Source organism: Coregonus lavaretus (genome assembly GCF_964263955.1).
Source record: "Coregonus lavaretus genome assembly, contig: HAP1_SCAFFOLD_7833, whole genome shotgun sequence".
NCBI classification, from domain to species: Eukaryota; Metazoa; Chordata; class Actinopteri; order Salmoniformes; family Salmonidae; genus Coregonus; species Coregonus lavaretus.
Genome location: NW_028164630.1, coordinates 232 through 24,329, shown reverse-complemented (window position 1 = coordinate 24,329; position 24,098 = coordinate 232). Strand labels below are relative to the sequence as shown.

General features: G+C 43.8%; 1 protein-coding gene across 1 annotated transcript; it reads right to left on the bottom strand.

Annotated features, from left to right (window-relative positions):
- Positions 1-1,260: 1,260 nt before the first annotated feature.
- LOC311116834 (aminopeptidase N-like) lies at positions 1,261-23,089 on the bottom strand (the record flags this gene model as incomplete). Its single annotated transcript, XM_084191868.1, has 12 exons — positions 1,261-1,942; positions 3,626-3,707; positions 7,028-7,168; positions 15,488-15,655; positions 15,905-16,015; positions 16,243-16,334; positions 17,809-17,914; positions 18,222-18,263; positions 21,278-21,333; positions 21,430-21,563; positions 21,914-21,990; positions 22,914-23,089. Coding segments are annotated over 12 exons (1,338 nt in total), but the record flags the coding sequence as incomplete, so codon positions are not given.
- Between the last annotated feature and the right edge of the window lie 1,009 nt (positions 23,090-24,098).

The window sequence follows — 24,098 nt, the reverse complement described above, 5'->3', positions numbered from 1 at the left end:
CCTGTATAAAGTGTTGAGATCTTTCCCTATATAATGTGTTGTGAGATTTTTCCCTGTATAAAGTGTTGAGATCTTTCCCTGTATAAAGTGTTGAGATCTTTCCCTGTATAAAGTGTCCAGATCTTTCCCAGGGTGCAGTGTGTTTGAGCTGTTCATACTGTACAAATGTCGTATCATAATTTGAGCCAGTGTGCTACAGCAGGAAAAGAATACTGCAGCAACAGGAAATGTGAATTGTAATGTGGATTATAATAAATTGAATTTTTTTGTAGGGGTTGCTATATTTTTCATAAGGGAAAATCAAGTCGGAAATGTTAAAGTGGAAATCACAAACTTTAGATGCCTTTTTCAACCTTGAATACACTACTATTTACATTTCCTGCTCTGCTGGAAAAGTCCTGCGACAACAGGATGATCCCTAACCCTAACCCGACCAAGCAGTCAGTGTATACCAGACACATGTATGACCCATGTCCTTCTGACTTGCTCTCTCTCCTAACTTTCCTGTCTCCTCTCCAAATAAAATCACACAAAACTGTTGACTGTCAGATATAATCTGGTAGTGATGAACTCTCTGAGTAACGTCCCTCCAGTTGAAGACCCTGGTGCTTGTCTAATAGGCTGCAAGGGGAACCGCCCCTCCTCCTCCCTACCTGGTGCTTGTCTAATAGGCTGCAAGGGGAACCGCCCCTCCCCCTCCCTACCTGGTGCTTGTCTAATAGGCTGCAAGGGGAACCGCCCCTCCCCCTCCCTACCTGGTGCTTGTCTAATAGGCTGCAAGGGGAACCGCCCCTCCCCCTCCCTACCTGGTGCTTGTCTAATAGGCTGCAAGGGGAACCGCCCCTCCCCCTCCCGACAACTATCGATAGACGCAGTATAAACCAGCCTTTAGTCTTGAAATCTTTGACTGTTTAGAACACTACCGTACTCACTCTGTTTAGCACATGGCCTCACATGTGAATCCTTAAAGAGATGGGTGGGGCTAAGGCTTAAGAGGGTGTGAACGATGCTGAATGGGTGTCAACAAAGAAGAGCTCTCCAGTAGGTGTACCAAAACATTCAAGGGACATTTTCTCAAAAGTCAGGTTACAAGTTTATAAACTTTCAAAGCAGAATTACTTTCCCATTGTTCCTCAACTGTAGTGTATGGTATACCATTTTCTAGCTCCGAGTCTCTACTTTTATCCAATGTAAAAAACACAATTTCAAATTTTGCTACATAATTGAGCCGGTCGGTCACAAAAGCAATTGCAACACACTCTAAAAAAAATCATACTTTAATCAAAGGAGTCATTTTTTTTATTCTTCCCATAGTTACTGAGATATTGTCATTTTTTATGGGAATCCAGTGCATCCTTTTATAAAGAAGGAAACTGTGTCAGATTTACAATAACCAACTAAAGGTACAGAGGATGAAAGTACTAGGTAGATTGAAAACTCAACATATTAACGGAGCATATATTGGCAGACATTTTAGGAACATGAGAACATGAACAACTGACAATCCAAAATGGATGCACATAAACCACACATCATGATTCAAATAACAACATGATTTTGGTCAATTCATCATTATACAGTTTAGCTGTGTCCCAAACGGCACCCTATTCCCTACGTAGTGCACTACTTTTAACCAGAGCCCTATGTAGCACACTATATAGGGAATAGGGTGCTATTTGTAACGCAGCCCCATGTTTCTGGTCTGTTTTATACCGACTGTATTTCCCTGATGGTTCAATAAGCAGTAACACCATTGGCCTGGTAGTGTTGTGCTGTAGTGGAAGGTGTTTCACGTGGATTCATTGGTGAACCAGTTCATAACGTGCTCCTGGTTCTCTGCCACCCATTTGATGTTGGCCGTAGTCTTCTCAATAGCCTGCTCCAGAGCCAGCGTCCCAGAGCCAAACCCTACATGGGCATTGTCCTCTTTAAACTGCTTCAGCTGAAAAACAAATCCATACAATTATAGACACATCGTAGAAATCAGAATACTGACTCAACAATGTTGCACTTTCTAACTAATTTGAGACGGAGGAAAACAAGCTCTGTTTCCCTGAAACCATACATACATACCTCTAGCTTAATTTATACCTTACGTACGTATAAGCTGAGCAAAATGACGATCCTGTGTTCTAGCGGTGAGTTTGTAATTGCGGAGCTGCATACCTCTGTATATTTTTGGTACGCAGCTACGCAGGATCGTCATTCTACGTAGCTAATTGTAGTTGTAGCGCTGGGTACGGTATAAATTAGGCTTGACACCAAGCATTATCATCCAGCTCTATTAACAGACCTCTACACAGTGGGACAGACAGGAAACAGCCCAGGGCTGCACAACCCTGTTCCTGGACAGCTACCGTCATGTAGGTTTTCACTCCAACCCTGTTCCTGGAGAGCTACCCTCCTGTAGGTTTTCACTCCAACCCTGTTCCTGGAGAGCTACCGTCATGTAGGTTTTCACTCCAACCCTGTTCCTGGACAGCTACCCTCCTGTAGGTTTTCACTCCAACCCTGTTCCTGGACAGCTACCGTCCTGTAGGTTTTCACTCCAACCCTGTTCCTGGACAGCTACCGTCATGTAGGTTTTAACTCCAACCCTGTTCCTGGACAGCTACCGTCCTGTAGGTTTTAACTCCAACCCTGTTCCTGGAGAGCTACCCTCCTGTAGGTTTTCACCCCAACCCTGTTCCTGGACAGCTACCGTCATGTAGGTTTTCGCTCTAATAATTAGCTGGTTGATAAGCTGAATCAGGTTAGTTACAACTTGGATTGGAGTGAACATCTACAGGTTGGTAGCGCTCCAGGAACAGGGTTGGGGTGAAAACTTGCAGGAGGTTAGAGCTCCAGGAACAGGGTTGGGGTGAAAACTTGCAGGAGGTTAGAGCTCCAGGAACAGGGTTGGGGTGAAAACTTGCAGGAGGTTAGCGCTCCAGGAACAGGGTTGGGGTGAAAACTTGCAGGAGGTTAGAGCTCCAGGAACAGGGTTGGGGTGAAAACTTGCAGGAGGTTAGCGCTCCAGGAACAGGGTTAGGGTGAAAACTTGCAGGAGGTTAGCGCTCCAGGAACAGGGTTAGGGTGAAAACTTGCAGGAGGTTAGCGCTACAGGAACAGGGTTAGGGTGAAAACTTGCAGGAGGTTAGCGCTCCAGGAACAGGGTTAGGGTGAAAACTTGCAGGAGGTTAGCGCTCCAGGAACAGGGTTAGGGTGAAAACTTGCAGGAGGTTAGCGCTCCAGGAACAGGGTTAGGGAGAAAACTTGTAGGAGGTTAGCGCTCCAGGAACAGGGTTAGGGTGAAAACTTGCAGGAGGTTAGCGCTCCAGGAACAGGGTTAGGGTGAAAACTTGCAGGAGGTTAGCGCTCCAGGAAGAGGGTTAGGGTGAAAACTTGCAGGAGGTTAGCGCTCCAGGAACAGGGTTAGGGTGAAAACTTGCAGGAGGTTAGCGCTCCAGGAACAGGGTTAGGGTGAAAACTTGCAGGAGGTTAGCGCTCCAGGAACAGGGTTAGGGTGAAAACTTGCAGGAGGTTAGCGCTCCAGGAACAGGGTTAGGGTAAAAACTTGCAGGAGGTTAGCGCTCCAGGAACAGGGTTGGGCAGCCCTGCTTCAGCTCGAGGCCACAGTACCAACCTGCTTCAGCTCAAACTCAGTAGAGAATCTCCTGGTCACACCGTTGAGGAGGTTAGAAAATGAGAAGGATCCTCCACCATATCTACAAGATAGAGAGGGATACAGAGATACATTATTATTATCATTACTTAGTGAATGAAACGTAAAATCAGTTTCTCTGATACATATTTACGGGAAGTTACATTATGTCCAATAGCCCCATATAGACTTACACTGTAAATATGTAGTTCAAAATAACCCAGATGACTTACACTGTAAATATGTAGTTCAAAATAACCCTGATGACTTACACTGTAAATATGTAGTTCAAAATAACCCTGATGACTTACACTGTATAGATGTAGTTCCACCTAGTTAAGAGATGTACTGTAGAGGTGTGGATGAGAGAGTAAAGATATACAGTTGAAGTCGGAAGTTTATATACACCTTAGCCAAATACATTTAAACTAAGTTTTTCACAATTCCTGACATTTAATCCTAGTAAAAATTCCCTTTCTTAGGTCAGTTAGGATCACCACTTTTAATTTAAGAATGTGAAATGTCAGAATAATAGTAGAGAGAATGATTTATTTCAGCTTTTATTTATTTCATCACATTCCCAGTGGGTCAGAAGTTTACATACACTCAATTAGTATTTGGTAGCATTGCCTTTAAATTGTTTAACTTGGGTCAAACATTTCTGGTAGCCTTCCACAAGCTTGCTTTAACTTCCTGACTGATGTCTTGAGATGTTGCTCCAATATATCCTTATTTACAGTGGGGAAAAAAAGTATTTAGTCAGCCACCAATTGTGCAAGTTCTACCACTTAAAAAGATGAGAGAGGCCTGTAATTTTCATCATAGGTACACGTCAACTATGACAGACAAATTGAGATTTTTTTTCAAGAAAATCACATTGTAGGATTTTTAATGAATTTATTTGCAAATTATGGTGGAAAATAAGTATTTGGTCACCTACAAACAAGCAAGATTTCTGGCTCTCACAGACCTGTAACTTCTTCTTTAAGAGGCTCCTCTGTCCTCCACTCGTTACCTGTATTAATGGCACCTGTTTGAACTTGTTATCAGTATAAAAGACACCTGTCCACAACCTCAAACAGTCACACTCCAAACTCCACTATGGCCAAGACCAAAGAGCTGTCAAAGGACACCAGAAACAAAATTGTAGACCTGCACCAGGCTGGGAAGACTGAATCTGCAATAGGTAAGCAGCTTGGTTTGAAGAAATAAACTGTGGGAGCAATTATTAGGAAATGGAAGACATACAAGACCACTGATAATCTCCCTCGATCTGGGGCTCCACACAAGATCTCACCCCGTGGGGTCAAAATGATCACAAGAACGGTGAGCAAAAATCCCAGAACCACACGGGGGGACCTAGTGAATGACCTGCAGAGAGCTGGGACCAAAGTAACAAAGCCTACCATCAGTAACACACTATGCCGCCAGGGACTCAAATCCTGCAGTGCCAGACGTGTCCCCCTGCTTAAGCGAGTACATGTCCAGGCCCGTCTGAAGTTTGCTAGAGTGCATTTGGATGATCCAGAAGAGGATTGGGAGAATGTCATATGTCATATGGTCAGATGAAACCAAAATATAACTTGTCGTGTTTGGAGGACAAAGAATGCTGAGTTGCATCCAAAGAACACCATACCTACTGTGAAACATGGGGGTGGAAACATCATGCTTTGGGGCTGTTTTTCTGCAAAGGGACCAGGACGACTGATCCGTGTAAAGGAAAGAATGAATGGGGCCATGTATCGTGTGATTTTGAGTGAAAACCTCCTTCCATCAGCAAGGGCATTGAAGATGAAACGTGGCTGGGTCTTTCAGCATGACAATGATCCCAAACACACCGTCCGGGCAACGAAGGAGTGGCTTCGTAAGAAGCATTTCAAGGTCCTGGAGTGGCCTAGCCAGTCTCCAGATCTCAACCCCATAGAAAATCTTTGGAGGGAGTTGAAAGTCCGTGTTGCCCAGCGACAGCCCCAAAACATCACTGCTCTAGAGGAGATCTGCATGGAGGAATGGGCCAAAATACCAGCAACAGTGTGTGAAAACCTTGTGAAGACTTACAGAAAATGTTTGACCTGTGTCATTGCCAACAAAGGGTATATAACAAAGTATTGAGAAACTTTTGTTATTGACCAAATACTTATTTTCCACCATAATTTGCAAATAAATTCATTAAAAATCCTACAATGTGATTTTCTGGATTTTTTTTCCTCATTTTGTCTGTCATAGTTGACGTGTACCTATGATGAAAATTACAGGCCTCTCTCATCTTTTTAAGTGGGAGAACTTGCACAATTGGTGGCTGACTAAATACTTTTTTTCCCCACTGTACTTGTGTCATGCACAAAGTAGATGTCCTAACTGACTTGCCAAAACTATAGTTTGTTAACAAGACATTTGTGGAATGGTTGAAAAACGATTTTTTATGACTCCTAAGTGTATGTAAACTTCCGACTTCAACTGTAGTTCCACCGAGCCCTGAAGACTTACTCTGTATAGATGTAGTTCCACCGAGCCCTGAAGACTTACTCTGTATAGATGTAGTTCCACCGAGCCCTGAAGACTTACTCTGTGTAGATGTAGTTCCACCGAGCCCTGAAGACTTACTCTGTATAGATGTAGTTCCACCGAGCCCTGAAGACTTACTCTGTATAGATGTATTTCCACCGAGCCCTGAAGACTTACTCTGTGTAGATGTAGTTCCACCGAGCCCTGAAGACTTACTCTGTATAGATGTAGTTCCACCGAGCCCTGAAGACTTACTCTGTATAGATGTAGTTCCACCGAGCCCTGAAGACTTACTCTGTGTAGATGTAGTTCCACCGAGCCCTGAAGACTTACTCTGTATAGATGTAGTTCCACCGAGCCCTGTTGACTTACTCTGTATAGATGTAGTTCCACCGAGCCCTGAAGACTTACTCTGTATAGATGTAGTTCCACCGAGCCCTGAAGACTTACTCTGTATAGATGTAGTTCCACCGAGCCCTGAAGACTTACTCTGTATAGATGTAGTTCCACCGAGCCCTGAAGACTTACTCTGTATAGATGTAGTTCCACCGACCCCTGAAGACTTACTCTGTATAGATGTAGTTCCACCGACCCCTGAAGACTTACTCTGTATAGATGTAGTTCCACCGAGCCCTGAAGACTTACTCTGTATAGATGTAGTTCCACCGACCCCTGAAGACTTACTCTGTATAGATGTAGTTCCACCGAGCCCTGAAGACTTACTCTGTATAGATGTAGTTCCACCGAGCCCTGAAGACTTACTCTGTATAGATGTAGTTCCACCGAGCCCTGAAGACTTACTCTGTATAGATGTAGTTCCACCGAGCCCTGAAGACTTACTCTGTATAGATGTAGTTCCACCGACCCCTGAAGACTTACTCTGTATAGATGTAGTTCCACCGAGCCCTGATGAAGTCCCAGGCCAGGGGCGTCCCCACCACGTTCCCAGCGATGTAGCCGATGGTGGAGGTGCTGTCCTGCTTACGGATCTTAGCTGGATCCAGGGAATAATCCAGATATCTGTAGTATCAACACAAAAATGGGATTTGGGATTTGACCTAAATCAGATCTTTAACCTAATGGTGTTGCTCTAAACATGCCCTAATCCCCATAGCAACACGGCCATTTTAAAAGCGCAGGGCTTGTGCAACGTCATTTTTCATTTTACAGGAATAATTGTTCACATACAGGAGTGATATACAGTGCCTTCAGAAAGTATTCACACCCCTTGACTTTTTCCACATTCTGTTGTGTTACAGCCTGAATTTAAAGTTGATTACACTGGCCTACACCAACGGGGGGCCAGTATGAAACATTTATGCACTCACTAATTGTAAGTCGCTCTGGATAAGAACGTCTGCTAAATGACTAAAATGTAAATGTAAATGTAATATCCCATAATGTCAAAGTGGAATTATGTTTTTCAAAATGTTTACAAATTAATTACAAATGAAAAGCTGAAATGTCTTGAGTCAATAACTATTCAACCCCTTTGTTATGGCAAGTTAAATAAGTTCAGGAGTAAGAATCACATAAGTTGCATGGACTCACTCTGTGTGCAATAATAGTGTTTAACATGATTTTTGAACGACTACTTCATCTCTGTACCCCCCACAATTATCTGTAAGGTCCCTCAGTCGAGAACTGAATTTCAAACACAGATTCAACCCCAAAGACCAGGGAGGTTTTCCAATGCCTCACAAAGAAGGGCACCTACTGGTAGATGGGTAAAAAAATTAAATAAATGCAGACATTTAATATCCCTTTGAGCATGGTGATGTTATTAATTACACTTTGGATGGTGTATCAATACACCCAGTCACTACATAGATATAGGCGTTCTTCCTAACTCAGTTGCCGGAGAGGAAGGAAACCACTGAGGGATTTCATCATGAGGCCAATGGTGACTTTAAAACAGTTACAGAGTCTAATGGCTGTGATAGGAGGAAACAGAGGATGGATCAACAACATTGTAGGTACTCCACAATACTAACCTAAATTACAGAGTGAAAAGAAGGAAGCCTGTACAGAACAAACATATTCCAACAGATTCATCCTGTTTTCAACAAGGCATTAAAGTAACACTGCAAAAAATGTGACAAAGCATTTAACTTTTTGTCCTGAATACAAAGTGTTATGTTTGGGGCAAATCCAACACAACACATTACTGAGGACCACTCTCCATATTTTCAAGCATAGTGGTGGCTGAATCATGTTATGGGTATGCTTGTAATCGTTAAGGACTGGGGAGTTTGTCAGGATAAAAAATAAATGGAATGGAGGTAAACACAGGCAAATGCCTAGAGGAAAACCTGGTTCAGTCTGCTTTCCAACAGACACTGGGAAATGAATTCAAGGCCAAATCTACACTGGAGTTGCTTACCAAGAAGACAGTGAATGTTCCTGAGTGGCCGAGTTTTAGACTTAAATCTACTTGAAAATCTATGGCAAGACCTGAAAATGGTTGTCTAGCAATGATCAACAACCAATTTGACAGAGCTTGAAGAATTTTGAAAATAATAAATGGGCAAATGTTGCACAATCCAGGTGTGTAAAGCTCTTAGAGACTTCCCAGAAAGACTCACAGCTGTAATCGCTGCCAAAGGTGACTCTAGCATGTATTGACTCAGGGGTGTGAATACTTATGTATATTAGATATTTATGTATTTCATTTTCAATAAATGTGCAAACATTTCTAAAAACATGTTTTCACTTTGTCATTATGGGGTATTGTGTGTACATTTACATTTTAGTCATTTAGCAGACGCTCTTATCCAGAGCGACTTACAGGAGCAATTAGGGTTAAGTGCCTTGCTCAAGGGCACATTGACAGATTTTTTACCTAGTCGGCTCGGGGATTAGAACCAGCGACCTTTCGGTTACTGGCACAACGCTCTTAACCACTAAGCTACCTGCCTGCATCTGAGGAGAAAGCTGAAGCCTCTACCTATCCATTGGTGTAAATATATCCCCTGTCTGAAACCTCTACCTATCCATTGGTGTAAATATATCCCCTGTCTGAAGCCTCTACCTATCCATTGGTGTAAATATATCCCCTGTCTGAAACCTCTACCTATCCATTGGTGTAAATATATCCCCTGTCTGAAGCCTCTACCTATCCATTGGTGTAAATATATCCCCTGTCTGAAGCCTCTACCTATCCATTGGTGTAAATATATCCCCTGTCTGAAGCCTCTACCTATCCATTGGTGTAAATATATCCCCTGTCTGAAGCCTCTACCTATCCATTGGTGTAAATATATCCCCTGTCTGAAGCCTCTACCTATCCATTGGTGTAAATATATCCCCTGTCTGAAGCCTCTACCTATCCATTGGTGTAAATATATCCCCTGTCTGAAGCCTCTATCTATCCATTGGTGTAAATATATCCCCTGTCTGAAACCTCTACCTATCCATTGGTGTAAATATATCCCCTGTCTGAAGCCTCTACCTATCCATTGGTGTAAATATATCCCCTGTCTGAAGCCTCTACCTATCCATTGGTGTAAATATATCCCCTGTCTGAAGCCTCTACCTATCCATTGGTGTAAATATATCCCCTGTCTGAAGCCTCTACCTATCCATTGGTGTAAATATATCCCCTGTCTGAAGCCTCTATCTATCCATTGGTGTAAATATATCCCCTGTCTGAAGCCTCTACCTATCCATTGGTGTAAATATATCCCCTGTCTGAAGCCTCTACCTATCCATTGGTGTAAATATATCCCCTGTCTGAAGCCTCTACCTATCCATTGGTGTAAATATATCCCCTGTCTGAAGCCTCTACCTATCCATTGGTGTAAATATATCCCCTGTCTGAAGCCTCTACCTATCCATTGGTGTAAATATATCCCCTGTCTGAAGCCTCTACCTATCCATTGGTGTAAATATATCCCCTGTCTGAAGCCTCTACCTATCCATTGGTGTAAATATATCCCCTGTCTGAAGCCTCTACCTATCCATTGGTGTAAATATATCCCCTGTCTGAAGCCTCTACCTATCCATTGGTGTAAATATATCCCCTGTCTGAAGCCTCTACCTATCCATTGGTGTAAATATATCCCCTGTCTGAAGCCTCTACCTATCCATTGGTGTAAATATATCCCCTGTCTGAAGCCTCTACCTATCCATTGGTGTAAATATATCCCCTGTCTGAAGCCTCTACCTATCCATTGGTGTAAATATATCCCCTGTCTGAAGCCTCTACCTATCCATTGGTGTAAATATATCCCCTGTCTGAAGCCTCTACCTATCCATTGGTGTAAATATATCCCCTGTCTGAAGCCTCTACCTATCCATTGGTGTAAATATATCCCCTGTCTGAAGCCTCTACCTATCCATTGGTGTAAATATATCCCCTGTCTGAAGCCTCTACCTATCCATTGGTGTAAATATATCCCCTGTCTGAAGCCTCTACCTATCCATTGGTGTAAATATATCCCCTGTCTGAAGCCTCTACCTATCCATTGGTGTAAATATATCCCCTGTCTGAAGCCTCTACCTATCCATTGGTGTAAATATATCCCCTGTCTGAAGCCTCTACCTATCCATTGGTGTAAATATATCCCCTGTCTGAAGCCTCTACCTATCCATTGGTGTAAATATATCCCCTGTCTGAAGCCTCTACCTATCCATTGGTGTAAATATATCCCCTTTCTGAAGCCTCTACCTATCCATTGGTGTAAATATATCCCCTGTCTGAAGCCTCTACCTATCCATTGGTGTAAATATATCCCCTGTCTGAAGCCTCTACCTATCCATTGGTGTAAATATATCCCCTGTCTGAAGCCTCTACCTATCCATTGGTGTAAATATATCCCCTGTCTGAAGCCTCTACCTATCCATTGGTGTAAATATATCCCCTGTCTGAAGCCTCTACCTATCCATTGGTGTAAATATATCCCCTGTCTGAAGCCTCTACCTATCCATTGGTGTAAATATATCCCCTGTCTGAAGCCTCTACCTATCCATTGGTGTAAATATATCCCCTGTCTGAAGCCTCTACCTATCCATTGGTGTAAATATATCCCCTGTCTGAAGCCTCTACCTATCCATTGGTGTAAATATATCCCCTGTCTGAAGCCTCTACCTATCCATTGGTGTAAATATATCCCCTGTCTGAAGCCTCTACCTATCCATTGGTGTAAATATATCCCCTGTCTGAAGCCTCTACCTATCCATTGGTGTAAATATATCCCCTGTCTGAAGCCTCTACCTATCCATTGGTGTAAATATATCCCCTGTCTGAAGCCTCTACCTATCCATTGGTGTAAATATATCCCCTGTCTGAAGCCTCTACCTATCCATTGGTGTAAATATATCCCCTGTCTGAAGCCTCTACCTATCCATTGGTGTAAATATATCCCCTGTCTGAAGCCTCTACCTATCCATTGGTGTAAATATATCCCCTGTCTGAAGCCTCTACCTATCCATTGGTGTAAATATATCCCCTGTCTGAAGCCTCTACCTATCCATTGGTGTAAATATATCCCCTGTCTGAAGCCTCTACCTATCCATTGGTGTAAATATATCCCCTGTCTGAAGCCTCTACCTATCCATTGGTGTAAATATATCCCCTGTCTGAAGCCTCTACCTATCCATTGGTGTAAATATATCCCCTGTCTGAAGCCTCTACCTATCCATTGGTGTAAATATATCCCCTGTCTGAAGCCTCTACCTATCCATTGGTGTAAATATATCCCCTGTCTGAAGCCTCTATCTATCCATTGGTGTAAATATATCCCCTGTCTGAAACCTCTACCTATCCATTGGTGTAAATATATCCCCTGTCTGAAGCCTCTACCTATCCATTGGTGTAAATATATCCCCTGTCTGAAGCCTCTACCTATCCATTGGTGTAAATATATCCCCTGTCTGAAGCCTCTACCTATCCATTGGTGTAAATATATCCCCTGTCTGAAGCCTCTACCTATCCATTGGTGTAAATATATCCCCTGTCTGAAGCCTCTATCTATCCATTGGTGTAAATATATCCCCTGTCTGAAGCCTCTACCTATCCATTGGTGTAAATATATCCCCTGTCTGAAGCCTCTACCTATCCATTGGTGTAAATATATCCCCTGTCTGAAGCCTCTACCTATCCATTGGTGTAAATATATCCCCTTTCTGAAGCCTCTACCTATCCATTGGTGTAAATATATCCCCTGTCTGAAGCCTCTACCTATCCATTGGTGTAAATATATCCCCTGTCTGAAGCCTCTACCTATCCATTGGTGTAAATATATCCCCTGTCTGAAGCCTCTACCTATCCATTGGTGTAAATATATCCCCTGTCTGAAGCCTCTACCTATCCATTGGTGTAAATATATCCCCTGTCTGAAGCCTCTACCTATCCATTGGTGTAAATATATCCCCTGTCTGAAGCCTCTACCTATCTATTGGTGTAAATATATCCCCTGTCTGAAGCCTCTACCTATCCATTGGTGTAAATATATCCCCTGTCTGAAGCCTCTACCTATCCATTGGTGTAAATATATCCCCTGTCTGAAACCTCTACCTATCCATTGGTGTAAATATATCCCCTGTCTGAAGCCTCTACCTATCCATTGGTGTAAATATATCCCCTGTCTGAAGCCTCTACCTATCCATTGGTGTAAATATATCCCCTGTCTGAAGCCTCTACCTATCCATTGGTGTAAATATATCCCCTGTCTGAAGCCTCTACCTATCCATTGGTGTAAATATATCCCCTGTCTGAAGCCTCTACCTATCCATTGGTGTAAATATATCCCCTGTCTGAAGCCTCTACCTATCCATTGGTGTAAATATATCCCCTGTCTGAAGCCTCTACCTATCCATTGGTGTAAATATATCCCCTGTCTGAAGCCTCTACCTATCCATTGGTGTAAATATATCCCCTGTCTGAAGCCTCTATCTATCCATTGGTGTAAATATATCCCCTGTCTGAAGCCTCTACCTATCCATTGGTGTAAATATATCCCCTGTCTGAAGCCTCTACCTATCCATTGGTGTAAATATATCCCCTGTCTGAAGCCTCTATCTATCCATTGGTGTAAATATATCCCCTGTCTGAAGCCTCTACCTATCCATTGGTGTAAATATATCCCCTGTCTGATTCACAATTTGTCCACTAGATTGCAGTAGGAGATCACATGACGTGTCTTGGCCACTTGAAACCAGTTGCATCTGTTTTGGGAAGTGAGTGAGTAACTGTGCCAAAATGGCACAATCAGCCTGACATCTTAAAATGACCATAGCAATCAGCCTGACATCTTAAAATGACCCTAGCAATCAGCCTGACATCTGAAAATGACCCTAGCAATCAGCCTGACATCTTAAAATGACCCTAGCAATTAGCCTGACATCTGGAGATGACCCTAGCAATTAGCCTGACATCTGGAAATGACCCTTGCAATCAGCCTGACATCTGAAATGACCCTAGCAATCACCTTGGCATCTGAAATGACCCTAGCAATCAGCCTGACATCTGAAAATGACCCTAGAAAACAGCTTGACATCTGAAATGACCCTAGCAATCAGCCTGATCTGAAAATGACCCTAGCAATCAGCCTGACATCTGAAAATGACCCTAGCAATCAGCCTGACATCTGAAATGACCCTAGCAATCAGCCTGACATCTGAAAATGACCCTAGCAATCAGCCTGACATCTGAATATGACCCTAGCAATCAGCCTGACATCTGAAATGACCCTAGCAATCAGCCTGACATCTTACAATGACCCTAGCAATCAGTCTGACATCTTAAAATGACCCTAGCAATCAGCCTAAGATCTTAAAATGACCCTAGCAATCAGCTTGACATCTTAAAATGACCCTAGCAATCAGCCTGACATCTTAAAAAGACCCCAGCAATCAGCCTGACATCTGAAATGACCCTAGAAATCAGCTTGACATCTGAAATGACACTAGCAATCAGCCTGATCTGAAAATGACCCTAGCAATCAGCCTGATCTGAAAATGACCCTAGCAATCAGCCTGACATCTTAAAATGACCCTAGCAATCAGCCTAACATCTGAAAATGACCCTAGTAATCAGCCTGACATCTGAAATGACCCTAGCAATCAGCCTGACATCTTACAATGACCCTAGCAATCAGTCTGACATCTTAAAATGACCCTAGCAATCAGCCTAAGATCTTAAAATGACCCTAGCAATCAGCTTGACATCTTAAAATGACCCTAGCAATCAGCCTGACATCTTAAAAAGACCCCAGCAATCAGCCTGACATCTGAAATGACCCTAGAAATCAGCTTGACATCTGAAATGACACTAGCAATCAGCCTGATCTGAAAATGACCCTAGCAATCAGCCTGATCTGAAAATGACCCTAGCAATCAGCCTGACATCTTAAAATGACCCTAGCAATCAGCCTAACATCTGAAAATGACCCTAGTAATCAGCCTGACATCTGAAATGACCCTAGCAATCAGCCTGACATCTGAAAATGACCCTAGCAATCAGCCAGACATCTTACAATGACCCTAGCAATCAGTCTGACATCTTAAAATAACCCTAGCAGATCTTAAATGATGGGGGGCGAGATTCTTATGACACTGCCAGCAGTAAGATTTTAGTTCGATTTCCAAAAAGACAAGGGGCTTTCTATTTTCAGACAAAAAAAACTAATTTGGGGGACCCGGTAACGTGTCCAAAACAAGCGTTCAGAGTTTAACAGGATAAAGGTCTATCATCACTCCAGGCTCTGTCGCAGCCGGCCGCGACCGGGAGACTCATGGGCGTCGCACAATTGGCCCAGCATCGTCCAGGGTAGGGGAGGGAATGGCCGGCAGGGATGTAGCTCAGTTGATAGAGCATGGCGTTTGCAACGCCAGGGTTGTGGGTTCGATTCCCACGGGGGGCCAGTATAAAAACATATGTATTCACTAACAGTAAGTCGCTCTGGATAAGAGCGTCTGCTAAATGACTAAAATGTAAAATGTAAATGTAAATCACTCCAATTTAAGTGTTTTGTGTTTTGGGTCACTAAACCAGTCCTTTTCTTCAACAAAACACAAGATGAACTGATTCTGTGTGTTAGCTCCTGTTGAGGATCAGATTGTGCCTACCTGTTCAGCAGCCAGGGGACCTTAGTACAGGCCAGGGTTAGCTACCTGTTCAGCAGCCAGGGGACCTTAGTGCAGGCCAGGGTTAGCTCCCTGTTCAGCAGCCAGGGGACCTTAGTACAGGCCAGGGTTAGCTACCTGTTCAGCAGCCAGGGGACCTTAGTGCAGGCCAGGGTTAGCTACCTGTTCAGCAGCCAGGGGACCTTAGTGCAGGCCAGGGTTAGCTCCCTGTTCAGCAGCCAGGGGACCTTAGTGCAGGCCAGGGTTAGCTACCTGTTCAGCAGCCAGGGGACCTTAGTGCAGGCCAGGGCTGACCTCAGCTTGGCAGCCTCTGTGGCTACTGTGGCGTTCTTGAACATCTGCCAGGCGAAGTCCCATTCCTCCACCCCTCCTGCTGCGATAGCGTTACAGTACACTGTCGTCTTCAGGTTGGGGTGAATCCTGTCAATAAAGAGTTCAATAAACACAAAGTTAGCATCAATAAGAGAAGGAAAACAATCACCTTAACTATATACATCATTCTTAGGGTCGCAAACTTCTGGTATTCATTTCCCCGTTGAAGGATTCCCGGTTTTCCTGCTTGTTCCCTCCTGATTCCAGGAATCTTCCAACTGGGATTTCTGGAAAACCGAGGAATTTTGAGAAAGTTCCCGGAATTTTGCAACCCAAATAATTGTGCTTCGTACTCACGGGTTGTGGTCTGGGTTCAGCATCCACTCTCTGAACCAGGCGCTGGTGAGAGCCCTGCAGCGCTCCACTCCCATGCGGCAAGCAAAGGATATGGCGTTGATCTGGTTGTACCTGAGAGATAGGGGACAAGAGGGACAGGGCTGTGGAATGGCCCACAACACATTATGATCATATCTAGTTCATTCTAAATAGCACACTATTCCCTATGTAGTGCACTACTTTTGAAAACAGACCAATAAAGTTTATATACTGTTGTAAGAAAAGCAACATAAAAGAAATAAAATGATGTATCTTAATTGGTTTAAAATAACATTTCATTTGAAAAGCAGTGTTGTTACTGGTCGTTGTGTCCGGTGGGGACTCTGGTCCAATCATCCGTGATCGTCCTGAAGTGCTCAAACAGGGGGGTGATCTTCATCTTCAGGTAAGCCTAAGAGACAAACAGATCCCAGTACAGTATGTTATATAACAGACACAATATATGATATATTATATTATAGTAAGAACCCACCTGTAGCACCCCGTATGCCTGATATATTATATTATAGTAAGAACCCACCTGTAGCACCCCGGATGCCTGATATATTATATTATAATAAGAACCCACCTGTAGCACCCCGTATGCCTGATATATTATATTATAATAAGAACCCACCTGTAGCACCCCGTATGCCTGATATATTATATTATAATAAGAACCCACCTGTAGCACCCCGTATGCCTGATATATTATATTATAATAAGAACCCACCTGTAGCACCCCGTATGCCTGATATATTATATTATAATAAGAACCCACCTGTAGCACCCCGTATGCCTGATATATTATATTATAGTAAGAACCCACCTGTAGCACCCCGTATGCCTGATATATTATATTATAATAAGAACCCACCTGTAGCACCCCGTATGCCTGATATATTATATTATAATAAGAACTCACCTGTAGCACCCCGCATGCCTGATATAGTATATTATAATAAGAACCCCACCTGTAGCACCCCGTATGCCTGATATATTATATTATAGTAAGAACCCACCTGTAGCACCCCGTATGCCTGATATATTATATTATAATAAGAACCCACCTGTAGCACCCCGTATGCCTGATATATTATATTATAGTAAGAACCCACCTGTAGCACCCCGTATGCCTGATATATTATATTATAATAAGAACCCACCTGTAGCACCCCGGATGCCTGATATATTATATTATAATAAGAACCCACCTGTAGCACCACGTATGCCTGATATATTATATTGTAATAAGAACCCACCTGTAGCACCCCGTATGCCTGATATATTATATTATAGTAAGAACCCACCTGTAGCACCCCGTATGCCTGATATATTATATTATAATAAGAACCCACCTGTAGCACCACGTATGCCTGATATATTATATTATAATAAGAACCCACCTGTAGCACCCCGTATGCCTGATATATTATATTATAGTAAGAACCCACCTGTAGCACCCCGTATGCCTGATATATTATATTATAATAAGAACCCACCTGTAGCACCCCGGATGCCTGATATATTATATTATAATAAGAACCCACCTGTAGCACCCCGTATGCCTGATATAGTATATTATAATAAGAACCCACCTGTAGCACCCCGTATGCCTGATATAGTATATTATAATAAGAACCCACCTGTAGCACCCCGTATGCCTGATATATTATATTATAATAAGAACCCACCTGTAGCACCCCGTATGCCTGATATATTATATTATAATAAGAACCCACCTGTAGCACCCCGTATGCCTGATATATTATATTATAATAAGAACCCACCTGTAGCACCCCGTATGCCTGATATATTATATTATAGTAAGAACCCACCTGTAGCACCCCGTATGCCTGATATATTATATTATAATAAGAACCCACCTGTAGCACCCCGTATGCCTGTCCACGGTCGAACATGAGGATGTAGTAGTTGAGATTCCTGAGTGCTGACTCCCAGGGGATGTAGTCTCTCTCCTGAGACAGGTACCTGGTAATATATCATATATAATATAAGAGCTGACTACCAGGGGATGTAGTCTCTCTCCTGAGAAAGGTACTTGGTAATATATCATCTGTATAGTAGAATATATTATAATCTGTATAGTAGAATATATTATAATCTGTATAGTAGAATATATTATAATCTGTATAGTAGAATATATTATAATCTGTATAGTAGAATATATTATAATCTGTATAGTAGAATATATTATAATCTGTATAGTAGAATATATTATAATCTGTATAGTAGAATATATTATAATCTGTATAGTAGAATATATTATTCTAGTTACCTGGTGGTCCTCAGAGCTAATGTGGTGTTGATCACCTTGGCCCTGGAAACACACAACAACATGACATCACAACTACATCATGTCACACAGCTCAACTACATCATGCCACACAGCTCAACTACATCATGCCACACAGCTCAACTACATCATGCCACACAGCTCAACTACATCATGTCACACAGCTCAACTACATCATGTCACACAGCTCAACTACATCATGCCACACAGCTCAACTACATCATGCCACACAGCTCAACTACATCATGCCACACAGCTCAACTACATCATGTCACACAGCTCAACTACATCATGTCACACAGCTCAACTACATCATGCCACACAGCTCAACTACATCATGTCACACAGCTCAACTACATCATGCCACACAGCTCAACTACATCATGCCACACAGCTCAACTACATCATGCCAGCTCAACTACATCATGCCACACAGCTCAACTACATCATGCCACACAGCTCAACTACATCATGTCACACAGCTCAACTACATCATGCCACACAGCTCAACTACATCATGCCAGCTCAACTACATCATGCCACACAGCTCAACTACATCATGCCACACAGCTCAACTACATCATGCCACACAGCTCAACTACATCATGCCAGCTCAACTACATCATGCCAGCTCAACTACATCATGTCACACAGCTCAACTACATCATGCCACACAGCTCAACTACATCATGCCAGCTCAACTACATCATGTCACACAGCTCAACTACATCATGCCACACAGCTCAACTACATCATGCCAGCTCAACTACATCATGCCACACAGCTCAACTACATCATGCCACACAGCTCAACTACATCATGTCACACAGCTCAACTACATCATGCCACACAGCTCAACTACATCATGCCACACAGCTCAACTACATCATGCCAGCTCAACTACATCATGCCACACAGCTCAACTACATCATGCCACACAGCTCAACTACATCATGCCACACAGCTCAACTACATCATGCCAGCTCAACTACATCATGCCAGCTCAACTACATCATGTCACACAGCTCAACTACATCATGCCACACAGCTCAACTACATCATGTCACACAGCTCAACTACATCATGTCACACAGCTCAACTACATCATGCCAGCTCAACTACATCATGCCACACAGCTCAACTACATCATGCCAGCTCAACTACATCATGCCACACAGCTCAACTACATCATGCCAGCTCAACTACATCATGCCAGCTCAACTACATCATGTCACACAGCTCAACTACATCATGTCACACAGCTCAACTACATCATGCCAACTCAACTACATCATGCCACACAGCTCAACTACATCATGTCACACAGCTCAACTACATCATGCCACACAGCTCAACTACATCATGTCACACAGCTCAACTACATCATGCCACACAGCTCAACTACATCATGTCACACAGCTCAACTACATCATGCCAGCTCAACTACATCATGTCACACAGCTCAACTACATCATGCCACACAGCTCAACTACATCATGTCACACAGCTCAACTACATCATGCCACACAGCTCAACTACATCATGTCACACAGCTCAACTACATCAAGCCACACAGCTCAACTACATCATGCCACACAGCTCAACTACATCAAGCCACACAGCTCAACTACATCATGTCACACAGCTCAACTACATCATGTCACACAGCTCAACTACATCATGACACACAGCTCAACTACATCATGCCAACTCAACTACATCATGTCACACAGCTCAACTACATCATGCCAACTCAACTACATCATGCCACACAGCTCAACTACATCATGTCACACAGCTCAACTACATCATGCCACACAGCTCAACTACATCATGTCACACAGCTCAACTACATCATGTCACACAGCTCAACTACATCATGTCACACAGCTCAACTACATCATGACACACAGCTCAACTACATCATGACACACAGCTCAACTACATCATGCCACACAGCTCAACTACATCATGCCAACTCAACTACATCATGCCACACAGCTCAACTACATCATGCCAACTCAACTACATCATGACACACAGCTCAACTACATCATGCCACACAGCTCAACTACATCATGTCACACAGCTCAACTACATCATGTCACACAGCTCAACAACATCATGTCACACAGCTCAACTACATCATGCCACACAGCTCAACTACATCATGCCACACAGCTCAACTACATCATGTCACACAGCTCAACTACATCATGTCACACAGCTCAACTACATCAAGCCAGCTCAACTACATCATGCCACACAGCTCAACTACATCATGTCACACAGCTCAACTACATCAAGCCAGCTCAACTACATCATGCCACACAGCTCAACTACATCATGTCACACAGCTCAACTACATCATGTCACACAGCTCAACTACATCAAGCCAGCTCAACTACATCATGTCACACAGCTCAACTACATCATGTCACACAGCTCAACTACATCAAGCCAGCTCAACTACATCATGTCACACAGCTCAACTACATCATGACACACAGCTCAACTACATCATGTCACACAGCTCAACTACATCATGTCACACAGCTCAACTACATCATGTCACACAGCTCAACTACATCATGTCACACAGCTCAACTACATCATGTCACACAGCTCAACTACATCATGTCACACAGCTCAACTACATCATGCCACACAGCTCAACTACATCATGACACACAGCTCAACTACATCATGCCAACTCAACTACATCATGCCACACAGCTCAACTACATCATGCCACACAGCTCAACTACATCATGCCACACAGCTCAACTACATCATGCCAACTCAACTACATCATGCCACACAGCTCAACTACATCATGCCAACTCAACTACATCATGACACACAGCTCAACTACATCATGCCACACAGCTCAACTACATCATGCCAACTCAACTACATCATGCCAGCTCAACTACATCATGTCACACAGCTCAACTACATCAGCTTCCAGCTTCCACAAAGTTCACCAGGAAATACAGAACGTGTGGGACATTAGCTCAACTTAGAAAGAGCTTTACCTGGCCAGATTGAAGGCATCGTCCACTATCTGAGCTCTGTTGATTAAAGGTATGACCTGCACACAGAAGTTGTGATGTTATGTTGCGTCATATGGAATCATATTGTGATAGGTAATATCCACAATAACAGTGGAATAATAACATCTGCTGACTGTGTGGTCTGTGGTGAGCTGGTTGAGGAGTCGTTCCCAGTTGTCCATGTCGTAGTTAACCCTGTAGTAGCCAGACACGTTGAGGTTGGCCAGAAGCCAGTCAGATCCTGCTGTTCTCATGGGGAGGTGTCTGTCTGGGGGAGAACCAAAACACACTGGGCTCAGCTAGGCTTGCAACATTCCGCCAGCTTTCACTAAATTCACTGGTTTTCCAGAAAATCCTGGTTAGAGGATTCCTGGATTTCCTGGTTATTCCCTAGAAATTCCATGAATCTTCCAACCAGGATTTCTGGAAAACAGGGGATTTTTAAGAAAGTTACCAGAATTTTGCAACCCTGGTCTCAGGTTAGGATTGAACACAGACCACACTGTACTGATGTACAATAACATGATATGGACCTGGACCTATTCAATAGTCCAGGTCCATCTTCCACTGACACCCATGCAGGTCTTCATTTGACACAAACAATAGCATTAGAAGTACCTGTTTTCTGAAGAAGCCAGTGTTGCTCTCTCTCCACTCCTCCCTTCATCCATTTGATGGGGACCAACCAGGTGTAACTAAACAAGCATAGAACAGGATGGTCAGGTGACTGAATTCAACATTATTTTGGGGTTTATCATCATGACCTTATTGTTGGACACCCAGGCTATATTAACCCTTCCGTAACCCCAGGCTGTACTAACCCTTCCTTAACCCCAGGCTGTACTAACCCTTCCTTAACCCCAGGCTGTACTAACCCTTCCCTCACCCCAGGCTGTACTAACCCTTCCTTAACCCCAGGCTGTACTAACCCTTCCTTAACCCCAGGCTGTACTAACCCTTCCTTAACCCCAGGCTGTCCTAACCCTTCCTTAACCCCAGGCTGTACTAACCCTTCCTTAACCCCAGGCTGTCCTAACCCTTCCTTAACCCCAGGCTGTACTAACCCTTCCTTAACCCCAGGCTGTACTAACCCTTCCTTAACCCCAGGCTGTACTAACCCTTCCTTAACCCCAGGCTGTACTAACCCTTCCGTAACCCCAGGCTGTACTAACCCTTCCTTAACCCCAGGCTGTACTAACCCTTCCTTAACCCCAGGCTGTACTAACCCTTCCTTAACCCCAGGCTGTACTAACCCTTCCTTAACCCCAGGCTGTACTAACCCTTCCTTAACCCCAGGCTGTACTAACCCTTCCTTAACCCCAGGCTGTACTAACCCTTCCTTAACCCCAGGCTGTACTAACCCTTCCTTAACCCCAGGCTGTACTAACCCTTCCTTAACCCCAGGCTGTACTAACCCTTCCTTAACCCCAGGCTGTACTAACCCTTCCTTAACCCCAGGCTGTACTAACCCTTCCTTAACCCCAGGCTGTACTAACCCTTCCTTAACCCCAGGCTGTACTAACCCTTCCTTAACCCCAGGCAGTACTAACCAGGCTACCTGCCACCCTGGTCTACGGTAAAACAGCATCACAGAACTGAGATCAAGAAGAATGGTAACTTGTATGGAGAGGGTCTGTCCACTACAGAGTCAGGGTCCAGGAGGAAGTGCTTCTGGGTAATGTGTCCCGTGGCCGTATCTATGGTAACCACTGGGAAGCCCATCTGAAGGATCCAGCGGTTCATGATGTCATGCACTGTGTGAGGTAGACTCATCCCTGGAGTGGTGATGACAGCCTGTCAGAGGATTAAACACATAACACCTTAACACACACAATGATAGAGGTGGACCCATCTCTACGGTCCTTCAAGACACATTTTAACCACAGGCACCCTGTAAGAGGGGGACCCATCTCTACGGTCCTTCAAGACACATTTTAACCACAGGGGGTTTTCACCCTGTAAGAGGTGGACCCATCTCTACGGTCCTTCAAGACACATTTTAACCACAGGGGGTTTTCACCCTGTAAGAGGTGGACCCATCTCTACGGTCCTTCAAGACGCATTTTAACCACAGGCAACCTGTAAGAGGTGGACCCATCTCTACGGTCCTTCAAGACACATTTTAACCACAGGCACCCTGTAAGAGGTGGACCCATCTCTACGGTCCTTCAAGACACATTTTAACCACAGGCACCCTGTAAGAGGTGGACCCATCTCTACGGTCCTTCAAGACACATTTTAACCACAGGCACCCTGTAAGAGGTGGACCCATCTCTACGGTCCTTCAAGACACATTTTAACCACAGGCACCCTGTAAGAGGTGGACCCATCTCTACGGTCCTTCAAGACACATTTTAACCACAGGGGGTTTTCACCCTGTAAGAGGTGGACCCATCTCTACGGTCCTTCAAGACGCATTTTAACCACAGGCACCCTGTAAGAGGTGAACCCATCTCTACGGTCCTTCAAGACGCATTTTAACCACAGGCAACCTGTAAGAGGTGGACCCATCTCTACGGTCCTTCAAGACGCATTTTAACCACAGCCACCCTGTAAGAGGTGGACCCATCTCTACGGTCCTTCAAGACGCATTTTAACCACAGGCAACCTGTAAGAGGTGGACCCATCTCTACGATCCTTCAAGACGCATTTTAACCACAGGCACCCTGTAAGAGGTGGACCCATCTCTACGGTCCTTCAAGACACATTTTAACCACAGGCACCCTGTAAGAGGTGGACCCATCTCTACGGTCTTTCAAGACACATTTTAACCACAGGCACCCTGTAAGAGGTGGACCCATCT